At 40.1% G+C, this 15,010-nt stretch overlaps 1 protein-coding gene across 1 annotated transcript in view; it reads right to left on the bottom strand.

Annotated features, from left to right (window-relative positions):
- The window catches only part of crb2b (crumbs cell polarity complex component 2b), a 29,063-nt gene extending 14,891 nt beyond the window's left edge, over positions 1 to 14,172 (bottom strand). Inside the window, exons 1-6 of the mRNA XM_020102344.2 lie at positions 13,886 to 14,172; positions 7,245 to 7,940; positions 5,640 to 5,835; positions 2,957 to 3,096; positions 1,503 to 1,688; positions 1,274 to 1,387 (exon numbers count right to left, since the gene is read on the bottom strand). Of these exons, the coding sequence (XP_019957903.2) occupies positions 1,274 to 1,387; positions 1,503 to 1,688; positions 2,957 to 3,096; positions 5,640 to 5,835; positions 7,245 to 7,940; positions 13,886 to 13,955 (1,402 nt within the window). The 5' untranslated portion in view covers positions 13,956 to 14,172. The remainder of the gene's footprint in view (positions 1 to 1,273; positions 1,388 to 1,502; positions 1,689 to 2,956; positions 3,097 to 5,639; positions 5,836 to 7,244; positions 7,941 to 13,885) is intronic.
- Positions 14,173 to 15,010: the final 838 nt, after the last annotated feature.

Below are 15,010 nucleotides of genomic sequence, written 5' to 3'. Positions count from 1 at the left end.
TGTCCATGTGCTGTAAACAAACAACACTTGATCTCCGCAGCAGAATTAATCTGTTTCTGTCTGCTGCACCACGAGATTTCTGTATCTCCTGCTGTGTTGTTCATGTGTGAAAGGAATCTTCTAAAAAACAGTCTGGGCCAAATTTTCCAGACTTCCTCATGGAGGTCATGTCTGGAAATGGCTCAAGACACATCGAGGACGTGTCTGAGGTCTGATCACTCAGACCACATTTAGAGCAGTTCTGGGATGCATGTGGGCACAGTCATTTAGCTGTGCGAACATTAATGTGACTGCTTCTGTTTCATAATGACCCCAAAGTATTGTTACACTCCTTGTACATTGATAATTTTTAACCACCACAAAAGAATTAACACTGACCACGGAATATAGTTTTTTTTCTTTTATCAGTAAATTGTATTTCACTGTAGAGCTGAAGAGCTCACATACCGTCCTGTTGTTTATTTGTAGTACGTGTTTATTAGCATATAGAGCAGAGGAGTGAGATCCAATCACAAGTGGTCAATTGATCATAAGTGGTGTAAAGTAACATATGCTGTCCATGTGATAGGATCATTCGAGATGGACCAGGTCTGAACAGAACCTGGCGGTGCAGCCAGGGATCTACAAAGAATTAAAGGTTGCCCAACATTATCTTAAGGGATTGTTCAAAAAGTATCAACTTCGTGTAACTCCCCTTTGACACAATGCAAGAGAAAACCAGAGAATCAATCACACTCATTTTGACTTTTTCCTATGCTGGTATCTGGTGAACCACATTGTCATATATATAAAATATATATATTAAAGTTATTGACTGCACAAGCAATGATATAAAGTTTTATAGATAGGTGAACTCTAGTGGCCATAGTAATTATGACAGGAACAAAGGAGAAAGTCAGGTGACGCAAAAAGTGACAAATTACTTTCACACAGTCCTGTTCCCGATAGCCACCATTGGTTCTTGTGTCGACGTTGTGTTTTTATTATGTTGCCGTTCTTCTTTTATAACCTTGACTCCACTGGGACTGTTTTAACCAGATGTTTACTATTGAAACCATGATGACACATGCCTGTGCATTACTACCTAGGGAGACGCTGCTATGGGTCGTATTAGAAGTTAAGAACAAACAACCGCGGTTATTCAAGTACATTTAAAATCATTGGTACCATGGATGAACACTGACAGGGACAGGTCTGCTAGGGAAGAGCTGCTTATTGAAGATGTTTTGTTAGGAGATAAATAGTAGGAGAGCAGAGAAGTGGTCCCTCCTACCTGTGAAGCCGTCTGGACACACACATCGATAAGAGTTGACCATATCCTGGCACTGTCCTCCATGGTGACATGGAGCAGACTCACACTCGTCTACATTGATTGAGCAGTTGTCTCCTGCGAGAGGAAGAAACTGATCAGATTCATATCTGCGTCCTCGTCACTTAATGACGAGTTACCGGGGCAACATACCAAGAAACTGAAGGTTCCTGCTGCGAGCAGCATGGCTTACCGGTGAACCCTGGCAAACAGTCACAGATGAAGCCAGCTGCCTCTTCATATGTAAATGTGGCTGTGCTGAGTTCAGGCAGCATCCCATAGTTCCTGGCATCTGATCGCTGGAAACACACTCCATCATTCTCACAAGGATGCTGCTCACACTCATCAATATCCACCTGGCAGTTCTCTCCCTCATAACCTGGACACACACACACACACACACACACACACACACACAAAAACGTTGAACGGATAGGTTTTGACCTTTTCCACCTAAGTCTATTTAATTCAATACTCACATGTCATTAAATATTTTTGAATCAATCACTGTTATCATTCCTTCTGTCCATAGAGCTGATGTCTGTGCTGTAAATAGAATCGGTCATTTCCATCAAACATAAATAGAATGGGGAAAAAAAAACTTCAGGTGTCAAATGTGTCTCAATAAAGCAAAGAGGAACTTCTTGCATGAGTGTTTCTTTTTTGTTACAAATAGCCAGATCTATCCCTCAACCACAGTTGGAAATTCTGTTCATTGAAACGTTCAGAGGTAATTTCAAAACAAAAAAGGATGTAACTCAGGAAGCTGACCACATTATTTGACTAACCCACACTACCTGAGCCTTATTTTAGCTGCAGTGCTGCTCAGAATACATTTTGGGCAAACTCTAGACTTTTTTAGATCCCTGAGATTTCTAGAAGCCCTTTATTTTTTACAGGTACCATTCTATTATTATTACATGATGTTACATTTATTGTCAGGATTTTTATTGAGTTGATATACTTATATCTAGTTATTTCTATAACAGCCTCCTGAAAATGTTTTTGAAAATACATATAGTTTTAGATGCATAATGATGAAGAGGGAGCCTGAAAGGTGGGAGCTGGAGTCAGACACATTGATTGTGTAATGATATACTTAAACGTGCTCTTCCAGCATATCCAGCTTATGATAAGTGAGCATTGTTTTAAGTTATGTACTTTCAAAAAATACTTAAATCTCAGTTTTTTGTACAAGGTACTTTTAGGACATGCACACATCATTGCATAACATGGTAGAAAAATATTCACAAGATGCCTGTCGACGTCTGTATCTCTCGACTGAAATGTGGTCAGGCATTACTTTTCATAATTCATCACAACCCTGGAGGATTTAAATACTGCCACACTGCTGTTTTTATTTAGCGGCACCATAAATGAGAGAAGAGGCAAAGCCCCTGATATTTAGCCCCCCTTTGTTCTCTAAACTCAAGGCTCAGATGTATGTGTGTGAATCCTCCAGCCTCCAGGGGACGCTCTTTGTGTGCATAAGGTTGCACTTTTGAAACATTTAGATATGCATTTGGTCACTGTTCAAATCTATTGAATGTCAAAAAGTGGGGTCCAAGGGTTTATGTGTTATTAAATAGTTATTGTGGTTGTCAAAAATGTGGTTGGTATCAGGCCAAGTGTTGAACCACAGTTTACCTGGCCAGCAAAGGCACTTGTACTGGTTGATTCCCTCCAAGCAGGTGGCTCCATGTTTGCAGGGGTCAGAAGCACATTCAGGAATATCATCTTCACAGTGGTCGCCCACAAAGCCCGTCCCCTCACAGTCACATTTATAGCTGGGGAAAAAGCAGAGATACAAATAAGCCGGTCTGGTATTGTGATTGTCAGAGCAACATTCTATATCAAGATTTTCTGTGGGATTTTTGGATCAAGTATCTTGTTGATTTGAAAATGATTTGAAAATGGCACAAAGGCACCCTATTAAATTTGAAATGATTCAATTACCCTATCTAATTCAAACATGCTCAATCAATGGCTTATGTGGAGGGGGCTGGTGTAAATAGTCAACTAAGATTCAAGGCTGAATAGTGGACAGTAACAACTTAAAATCACATAGCACAATAACAAATTTCCCATTATTTGTCAAGATTCTTGCAAATAACTTATTACCTGAAAATAACCTTGAGCAAGAGTGACTGGAATGTTTCCAAGTGGAAATCTGGTTTTAGGTTTGAAAAATATCTATGTGACATGTTTAAACCATATAAGCAGGTGACAGACTAAAGAAAACGCTTGAAATCTAAATTAAATGCAGATGCTTCCAAACAGGGAACAAGAGGTCATTGTGATTATTTCACTATTGACTGATCTTTTTCTTGATTCTAATTTATCTTTCTATCCATGAAATGTCCAAAAATTATATAGAATCAAAGTTAACACCCTCAAATGTCTTGTTCAGTTTACTGACCCTAACCCTTAAGCCTCAAATCCTCTCATATAAAATGATTTAACCAGAAAGCACACTTTCTGAAGCCACCTTCAGAAAGTTAGATTTCTATCAATAAATATTGAAAAGCATGTCTCTATTTTGTCATTATAGAGTATAAGGTGTGGACTGATGGACACAAATGGCTATTGGATCTATTTAAAATGAAACATGACAATCTTTTAAATGACTAGTTGTTGCAGCTCTAGGTCACTAAAAGACTGAATGTGTATGAAACAACAGATTTGAGTCGAACATAATGAGTGAATATATTTTGCCTGAAACAGTTTTGCAGCATCTATGATAAGAAGCTGAAGCTCTTCTGGACTCTGTTCACTTGCCATCTGTATTGTTACCATGAAATAAAGAGAGAAGACTCATAATATAACATAAGTGAAACAACAGTAGCATTGGTCACCATAACTTACTGGTCATACCAGAGTGTCTACTCCAGGATTCACGTCCCTAAGCCAACTAACATCCCTCCTTCCAGCAGCTTCCTCACACCCTGCTAGTCCGATCAGTTTTACTACTGCACCAGGTATTCTTAGCACCTCCAGCGCTTTAATGACTCATCACAATGACTCACAGATAAGTGGATTCATTATCATCCCTGGTCAACTTTAATGTCTGCCGTGCAACCTGGAGCTGACACAACACACTGCTGGATGACACACATGAGAGGCAAGTATAAAGAGTGGTAGATAGGAATAGATTAACGAGTATTTACTATTCTGTTGTATTAGTTGTACATGTGATATCACATCTCTTAAGATGAGTCAAACTCATTGGATGTTCTGAGCTTGATTCTAATTGAGCATTATTTCTTATTTACTGTCCCACATATCATGTCAGGAAAAAAAATACTCAGACATTAAGAGACATTTGCTGATACAATACATATGAAAATAGTTTTTTAAATATGTAATAAATAAATGCATCTCAGAAAAGAACAAATAGAACAGTTTCATTTGTACAGTGCCAAATCATTCCATACATTATCTCAAGGAACTGTAAGGAAGAGCTTATAAATGATAGAGATTATCGAGAATTGTCCTTTATCCTTGAACCTCCTGTTTATTTTCTTCATACCTTTTCTTAAACCACTGTCTTTTTCTTTCTAAGAGGAAACAATTCCATTTCAGTTTAGGATGAAAACTGCCATTTGCACATTTAAAATGTTTTCATAATTCAGTGACTCCTGTCCTTGCCCTCCCCATGTAAATTGTCAGGTAACTGACATCACATGTCGTCTATATGTCGTTACTGCTAAAACATTCCTGTTTCACAGACAGTAGTGCACTAATGTACTATAGTTCATACACTGTATTTGCCAGTTGTATTCAGTTTCATTAGATGAATGTTAAAAGATAACATGTATATAATGTTGTAAATGTGTGACATTTGAACTAATACTTATATATACCAAAAGACCAGGGTCAGTTGAAATCTAAAAAAAAAACATTCTGAATGTTACATTTTATGTTGTAATTTCAGAAAGTAGAACCTTAAGTTTTGTGGACTAGTGATTCTTTAACTAACTTTATTTAAGAGATAAACTTTCTCCTGATAAAGTAGCCTGGCTGCTTAAACAAGATTTAAATTCAAGTTTTTTAGTTTGACTCGTCCTTGTTGTCTCAACTATCACAGAAATCGTGTTGAAACAAGTTGATGGGACTATTGTGTCAACATCACCTTTGTCACACCAACTATTTATTTTAAGTTTATGTAACACAGATGTAAGTGACAACAACAGAAGTTTGCAGAACTCAATATTTTCAACATTATACTTTTTAAATTGCATTGCCCTTCCAAAATGAAAATCTGTCTAACTCCAATCACATTGTTTGTGTGTGTACATTCTCACAGTATAAACATGTGCGTGTGTTCTACCTGTTGACCCCATCCATGCACTTGCCCCCGTTCAGACAGGGCACGCTGGCACATTCATCAACGTTGACCTCGCAGTCTTGGCCCTGGAAGCCGGCCACGCACTCACAACTGTATGCGGCGATGTGGTCCCAACAGGTGGCGCCGTTCTGGCAGGGGTGCACCTCACACTCATCGATCTCCACCTCACAGTTAAACCCTGATGGGAGCAGAGGAGGAATGGCAGTGGGCCAAGGCATGAGATTGGAAACACACCTAATTATCTTAGCACACGTGCAGGTACAACACAATGACACTGACGCTGCCAAGAGCTCAGCTGCAGACAACAGCAACACTAATGCTACTTAAACAGAGCCATGCAACCTCTTTCAATGTCGGCAATGAGAAGTGGTATAAAAGCTCAGTCCGTCTCTTTATACAACAGGAGAAGTAAAGCAATACTGTACTACCTGCATTGTACAATACTAAAATAAAGATTTACAATGAGCTTTTATTTACATTGAAGTGAGTGGACCAAACTAAAGCACGTAACCTTCATTGACATCCACGTGTCACTTTCATCTACAGCAGTATATTGTATGTGCCTCATGTTGCTTATGAATTAAACACTCCCACACCCTCTCTGGAGGGCATTTGTTTTGTATGTGTTCCGATGCCTTCAAGTGCTGAGTACCTAGAAACTACATATTGACTGTCTCTAATGACTGCAGATGAAAATGAGCTAGTAGCTACATCTGTATCTCCCAAAACATATATTTTATTTCAGAATCCAGAGATGTTCTTTAATCATGCAAATGCCAACACAAAATACTAGAGAACAGCATGATTAGCATAATAGCAATATAAGAAATATAAAAGTATGTGAATATATGCTATAATATATGTTTTTTTATTTATTTTCACGTCCACAGCTGAGTCCACAGCTGACCTAACTTTGTTTTTAGTTGTAAAAGTTTGGCAATCACGGAACCATTAACTGAAACATAAATGTTAAATCATTTATAAACATGACAGTCAGATGCACTGTAAAATCTAGTGGCCTTCTTGACATCTTCAGCCTTATAATCCTAAATAAAGTGGATTAGACTTAAAAGTTCAGTGTGTAGAATTTAGTGACATCTAGAGGTGAAGTTGCATGTTGCAGCTGAATACTCCACATTTCACCCTCCCCTTCCCAACATGAAAGAGAACCTGTGGTGAACTTCAGTTGTCATGAAAACTCAAAAGGTGTTTAGTTTTTTTCAGTTTGGACGACATAAAACATGGCGGCCTCCACAGAGCGGACCCTCCTCCATGTAAATATAAAATATTGAAATATAAAGGGCCCATTCTGTGGTAAAGAAAACAACAATTCATACAATTTAGAGGAAACACACCAGTGAAAACATCACTAAGATTATTTTATATTCAATTTCTGCCAAAAATCCCTTTCACCTAAATCTTACACACTGACCCTTTAAAAGGAACAAATTGGTTTGAATTAGTATTTTGATTGCTTCAGAAACTGAAAATGATATTTGCTAATAAGATTATTAATTCTGATTAGTACATGTTCTTGGTTCAAAAACCCAGACCGTTATAACCCTGACATAATCTACAGTGTCTTACCTTTGAAGCCTGGGGTACAGTCACATGTGTAGTGGTCCACTTCATCCAGACATGTGCCGTTGTTTTGACAGGGGTGGGAGGCACACTCGTTAATGTCCAAATCACAGTGGTAGCCCTGAAATCCAGGCACACAGAAACACTGGTAGGCATTGACCCCGTCTTTACAGATGGCTCCATTCTGACAGGGCTCAGACTGACATTCATCGGTGTTCTCCTCACAGTTCGTCCCCTGGTACCCGGCAGGACACAGGCAGCGGTGCCCGGTGTCAGGGATATATAAACAGGTACCACCATTCTGGCATGTTTCCTCTGAACAAGTGGTCACATTAGCCTGGCAGTCATCACCTCCAAAGCCCTCGGGACAGTGGCAGGAATATCCGTTGATTCTGTTGGCACAGTAGGACTTGACACCATTGCAAGGTTCGCTGTAACATTCGTCTACATCCTGGGTGCAGTTTAGCCCTGTGAATCCATCTGGACAGAGGCAGCGGAACTCGTCTGTCCCGAGTGTGCTGGTACAGTTGGTACAAGGAGCAGAAATACAGGGATCATATAGCTCATCACAGTTTTTGCCCATGTACCACACTGGTCCTTTGGGGCACAGACACACATAGTCATCCAGGTGTTCAAGACATGTGGCACCATTGTTGCAGGGAGATGAGAGACAGTTGTCTGCTGCCACTGTGCACAGAAGACCTGTGGGGGGAAAGGGAAGCTGCTATTAACACATTTTCCTATAAAAATTACATTTTTGCAAGCATGAATCCCAAACTAGAATGGAGATCAATTGTTTACCATTGCCAATGCTAATTCAATACAAACTAGTCCCTTAAACATATGAAAGTGAGCACTTTGTCCAGAAAGTCTCTCTTCTGACCACCTTGATTCTTTGGTGCCTCTCATTTACAGTATAGAAGTCAACTCCATGATGTTGGGATTTCTGGGTAATTAAGTTATAAGTCTTTCAAATGTTATTTCCTCATGACCAACAAATGACCAAGTGCAAGGACATGTGTTCATCTTGTGATTACATGCTTCATACTGTCCATTTAAAATACCTTTGTGCATAATTATTTACCATGCTTTTGTTCACACTGAAATATCCATTCTGTAATGTATAGTAACTTGAGCCCCACGTGGTTGAGTTTGAGCAAGATGGACCATTGTTGTTGCTGTCTATTCGTCTGAGTCTTAAGTCAAATTGATATTTGGTCATTGTATGAGAATGGAATTGTTTTTGAGTTATCTGACATGAAGTTAAAAGAGTACAGTACCCTCTGAAAACATATCTCTGCATGAGCTATTTGAAGACCAAAGCACTGTGTGCTATATTTCCAAAATACAGTCAAACCTATATTCTGTTATGCACCCAAAAATAAATATAATGGAAGATATTTCAATTAATTCATTAAAGAGCCTGAAATACATTACGAGTTGTAGGGAAACTGTGTGGCTAACGCAGAACACTGTTCTCTGTAAGATTGGCTGTTAGGGCTTATAGAGTGGGCTACCTACAACTCAAAGACTATAGGTGCTGGGATGAAGCCCCTCTTTCCCCTAGACTTAAGATCACAGCAGATGGTGTTAGAAGTAAACGTATTACATGACTGAGCAAGCAGCTGTCAGTGTTGTCAATCAGCATTTCACTCACTACTGGTTTAAAGGCTGCACAAGTGGAACAGATGTGAAAATTGAAATACTTAAAAATGCAATGGCTCTGTTATGTTCACTATAGTTCTGAGTTTTCACTTTGACACTTCAGTTTAATTTAGGGTTTTTTGAGAGTTAGTATAAGAGACAGTACATATCTGGCTCAAGATCTGATGGGTGAATGGGTCAAAGGTCACAGGACTTTCCCCCAGAAGATCAGGGTCAGACTCCAGCAACTTCTTATTTTACTTTTTTCTTTATAATTACTTACAGATGTTCCGATGATGAGGCAAGAACAACACTTGGTTAGGTTACTAGATCATGTTTATATACCAAATTATTTGTCAAGTAAATAGAAATATGTATAATTTGAATGAACCGCATTGTGATCTTTACTAATTAGGTTGAGTGAACATTTTTCACTCCACATACGCTGAAATCCTGCTCATTGGACACGAGCAAGTTTAATGTTGATTATTGAAAAACTGTTGACCTGAGCAATGGTGAAAAGGAGCTTATAGATTCAACCATTAGGAGGAACGTTTCTTTTTTATAATCTGTTACATGGATCCCCCCCCCCTCTCAACTATATAGAAGTTTGGGTGTTTTGGGTAAAAATCATCCGATGTGATTCTCTGCTGTCGAGTCATCAGCAACAACATTGCAGTAACAATGTGTTTATATTTTCCTGGCAACACCTATTCCTCATTTCCCACTGCATCCACGTTTAACAATCTCAGTTCCTTTCACATGCATCTGTTCTCACACCTTTTATCTGATCGTTCCTCTTCACATGAGTCTCACTTCTCCTCCCACCACCACCACCGTCCGTACCTGATACATCCTGAGAGGTACTGTTGTTTCTGCTTCCTCTGGTTATATTTAAATGCTGAAGTAACAGCCCAGTGTTTATAACTGAAGCTGACAGCTACGCCGATGTGCATTAAAGGGCCTGTCATTCTTCCTTACCTTTCTGTTGCCATTGTTTTGTCATTAGAAATTTAAATTGTATTTAATCCACTAAAGAATTAAATTATTTGACAATCTTTGATGTGTCATTACTTATTAGAAAAATGTAGCCTTTGCTCCATTTACTAATGTAAATTAGAATGTCTCGTAACATACTGTTTAAGTCACAATTGCTTAAAATGTTGCTTATTCTTATTTTTAGTTAATTACAATCAAATGTATAGGATTATTCCAAAGGCATACTCCTATCACCCTACTGAGACAGACAAGAATAATTTGAATGAGTTGTTTTTCTTAGAACCCTGAAGTTGACATAAGAGTACGAAGGAAAGCAGATAAGACAAATAATTTGGAATGTGTTAATTTGTTGATACATGTGGTGTGTTTGCATGTTTGATCCTCTTTATCTCCAGCTTTATCTCCATTTCCTTTTCAGAATCATTTCCTCTGTCTTGCATCAACTTCATATGCATCACTCTGTGCTTTATCTCCCTCAGTTGGTTCTCACTTGTACTGAAATTTTTTAAGAATCTTTTTGTTTATCTATTTGGAACCGTCCCCCCTCTTTGTCTTGTCGAAGATAACCTAGATCCTCTCCAGGCCTGGCCTGTCCAGCTCAACTCAGTGCTTTAAACCTCTACTACCTGTAATCTCATGAGTCCTGCAGGCTGACAGGGGCAGCAAGGGTCTCCTCACTCTTCACCCCTCCATCCAAACCCAATCCACCTCTCACACATTCCAGGGAGCTGATAACCGCTCCTCCAACACAAAGCCCTGCCCCCTGTTTCAGAGCACTTCATAGATCATGGTTATTACTGGACAGGGCCGATCCCTGCAGTGACTGGTACCAGCATCTGAGGCCAAGAATAACACTGAGCATATCTGACTGATCAAACCACTGACACTATCCAGAGACCTCAGCATCTCTTCAAGAGGGGGTTAATAGTACTGCTCACTCTGATTGAGAAGTCTGATTTTATTTGAATCTGATTTAACAGGATGTCCAAAAACTAAATACAACACAAGTCTTAAGGCCACTTTCAAGCTATATGGATGTGGAGCAGGAAATCCAGCTTTCTGTTCATCTACACTCACACTTTATAGAGAACACCTGTAGGCTACACCTGCTTATTCACACATTACCTGATCAGCCAATCGTGTGTCAGCAGCTCAGTGTATAACATCCTGCAGATACAGGGCAGGAGCTTGAGTTAATGTTCACATCAAACATCAGAATGATTAAAGCATGTGAGCTCAGTGAATTTGACTGTGACACGATTGTTGCTTTATTCTGAAACAGATGACCTGCTGAGATTTTCACACTCAACAGTCTCTAGACTTTTTACTCAGAAAGGAACCAAAAAGCAAAAACCATCCAGTGAGCAGCAGTTCAGAGGAGAAGGGTCAGACTGGTTGGAGCTGACGAAAAGGCTTCAGTCACTCAGATTATCACTGTTTACAACTGTGGTGAGCAGGAAAACATCTCCGAGTGAACGTGTCCAACCTTGAGGTTAGGGTTAGGATGGTTTATAACAGAACAGACACATTTCTGAAACTGCAGATGACAGAGTCACAATCTGAAGTCAACGGCATGAATTCATGAAGACCTGCTTTGCGTCAAAAGTCCAGACTGCTGCTGGTGGTGTGATGATGGGGGGAATGTTTGGGCTAAGAAAAAAATCATGATGTAAAATATTTATATTGACTAACAATAATATCCTGTAACATAGGACGGACATACATTTCAACTTCAGTATAGGAGGAGCAAAGTAAAAACACATTTCACCCGAGTGTTGTGATAAATGTCAACGCTTCTGCATACACCGTACATAATGAGAAATGTTCATGCTTCCTATTCAAGATATTTTATTTTAATCAAGAACATCCTATCTGGATTTTAGGTCAGCCCCACATGCATTGTCCTGCATGCCTCAAATCACTAGAGCAACAAGTGTGTATAGATCTGCTGCTGAAAAAACAATTTCCTCCTTTTTAAGTAATGTTTCATAAAGGGTATTTACTGTGCCCAACTGTCTTTATTAGAAATGTAGGGCTTGTAGCTGAGGGGTAAACATGATGGAAAGACTAAGTCTTGTCATTTTGTTTCATTCTTTGCAGGTGCACAAGGCAGGCTGGGGGGGGAAGTATTTGCTCAGAGTCACGGCAACAGCAACACAAAGTCAGTAGAGAGACACGCTGCAGGGTAGGGGAAGCAGCGACGCTGTGAGTCATAGACGAAGGGAAGCCCCTGGCTAACGCACAAGTTGAGCTCAGAGGAATTTTATTGATTCACCACAAGAGACTGGCAGCTCTGCCTGTGCGCCAAAGGCTCCACAGCAGTGGGTTGCTTTGGTTTGCCCCCAAAAAAAAGCACAAATCCCCCTTGAATCAGTCACACTGAGTCTGAGACACACATCTGATTGTCTCCTGCTGCAAAGGCTGCGTTACTTCTAACACAATGTCTGTGTCTTGTTTTGGGGGCTAACGTGAAAAACAAGTGCTTTAAGGTCAAACCACTTCCATCTTTTACTGTGACGTATTGTAAAGCAAATCATTACGGTAACAGTGGACTTCAAGTCACACTTGTTTCTGGTACATGTATTAAGAGTAATGAGTCATAGCTGAATAATTATCAGATGACTGATCCATACAACGTTGGGTAAGTAATCCACCCAGTGAGCTCTGTTTCATTGAAGAGTAAAATACCTCACTAATGAGTAGAGACCTCTTCGACCCCAGATTTCTCCGTCCCTTAACAACTATCAGAGCAAATTCTTCTTGAATTAGTCACAGGTTTCCACTTGGAGCCTTAAATGCACTTGTCTCGTCTGTGTGTATCATCTGGAGATGGCAGCCCTGATGGGGAGGGAGGATGGTTCTTTTGGTGTTTTCCTCTTTTGTTTAAACTGCTGTTGTTCAGACTTAAATTAAAGATAAAAAATACATTTAAAACCGCTGCATTTTTGTGGGCCATTTTTCCTGCATCTTTCCCTGTCGCACATCTTCATCAACACATGCACTCTGCCTCCCGTTCCTGTTTTCAGCTTCTGCCTTTTTCTTTAAATCCTTAAGTGCTCAGAGTGCCAGGTCTCTTGCCACGCTCCTTAATACCCATCTCCCCCTCCTTTCAAACATGAGACAAAAAAGCTGTGCAGCAGTGCAGCCGAACGCTCAGCTCGTTACCATGGTGACCTTTAACAATGCCACCCACCGGCCAATCCCCGGTGCCGGCCCGCCACCTTTTAAATGAGGTTCAGACGCTTTACATAAATGAAGGTCGCGGGAAAAATAGGTCAACAGAGTTTCATGAGGTACTGGGGGTCGAGCAACCCCCACCCAGCTCACACACCCCACGAATGGTGCTGCACTGGCTGCACATTCATCACACATGAGGGAGCTGTGAGGAAACGAACCAATTAGATCCTGTTAACTTAGTTTAGTGAGTTGTAAACACACATTTAGCCATGTGCTGTGCTCGAGATAAGACCCACCTGCTCATGAAACCCCACAAATCATTAGGTAGGGTTACTGACACACGATCACATTAAAGTGCAGAAATAATGATAATAAACTTCGATTTAAAGATGGTGTTCTTGCTTTTCAGTCAATAGCAGTATTTGTTTTTGTTTAAAGAAATAAAATGCATCCTCTGGTTCCATCATTTACCATCACTTTAAAGGATGTTTAATGGAAAGAACTTTCTCAATCGCAGAGGAAAAAATGAGTAAAAAAGTTATTCCATTATTCTATTATTCTTCATACGCGTTGGTGACTAATTTCTAACCTGCTATGCATTGACTTAAAGACTCTTTGAAAGAATGGACTGTGAATAAGTCATCAAACTATAACAGTGTGTATGTGTAGTGGTTCTCAACACACAGTATAAATACAGGGTGTACACATGAACGTGCAGGGCTGCACACATGCACTTTAAGGTTGTGGATGGAGTTTGAATGTGTTCCTACTGTGATGTACAAAGTTTTGCGCTGCAGGGTACTGCCCCACCGAAGATGATGACTTACCCAGTTTGAACATCATCACAGTGATCAGCACCGTCCTCTGATATCTGGACCAAAGTCTTCCAAACTCCATAGTAAAGCAACCTTGTTTCCAGTCAGTGCAGAACAACGCCGTCAATCCGCAGGTTCTCCATCCAGCACACTGCAGCTCTCCATCCAGGCTGCTCCGCCTCAGCTGCTCAGAGTGAGCGGCAGCACCTCCATGCCGGACCACTGGGACCCTGTGCTTGAGTGTTTGTGTGTGTGTGTGTGAACGTGTGTTGTGGAGAGGGAGTGAGTCTCTCAGGGGACCAAGCTTGGCTGGAGTAAAGCACAGTAATCACCCCAGCAGAGGGTGAGGGAAGGAAAACGTGGGATGGATGACTGGATTAGACCGGTTCATCCACCGCTCCACTGGTTGTATGGCATCTCTCACTCTGTAACAAGAACTGAACACACTGTTTACACAGACAGGTTTTCACATCGACGTTTCCCACAGCACACACGCATGTCCCTTACGTTGCTTTTAAAACTAGATCGATCACAAGTACCTTCAACTACTACTAACATTTCTGTTTACTTGGTTTTTTATTATTTTTCTCCTTGAACTTACTTTTAAATTTAAATTCAAATATCCATTTTATTAGTTAATTCTTGTAATTTGTCCCTGTGTTATTTATAATGTATTTTTTTATTCAGTTTAAAATTACAGGGACAATGCTCATTAACAAAAATTTTTTGTAAATAGGCTAGTTTAGCCATCTTGGCTAATTACATGTGACTGATTTGATTTTGATCAAAGTAAAATATCTCAGGCATGGAGTGCCTAAATAAATCTTGATATTGTTTATTGAACTTTAAGAAAATAAGCCAGCTTCCACAGCAAATGACTCAATGACCCTTCACTATCAACAGCAGGGAACATGTATCAAGCTGCAGCATGACTTGTCAGCGTTGCCTCTGAAGCGAGTCTGTTAGGGACACAACGCTTTCTTGTGTTGATGTAAAGACTGTTCACTCTCAGTCTGAAGTGTAAATTCACAAGTGACAGATGCATTAGGAGCCAATCCTGGAGTCCAGTCTAAGATTAGCTTGAGTGTAGGTCCCGGATCAATGAATTGTTGCTCCCCAGCCCCTTCAACTTCCACC

Source organism: Paralichthys olivaceus, chromosome 4, assembly GCF_024713975.1.
Source record: "Paralichthys olivaceus isolate ysfri-2021 chromosome 4, ASM2471397v2, whole genome shotgun sequence".
NCBI classification, from domain to species: domain Eukaryota; kingdom Metazoa; phylum Chordata; class Actinopteri; order Pleuronectiformes; family Paralichthyidae; genus Paralichthys; species Paralichthys olivaceus.
This window is presented reverse-complemented; position numbering and strand designations above follow the sequence as displayed.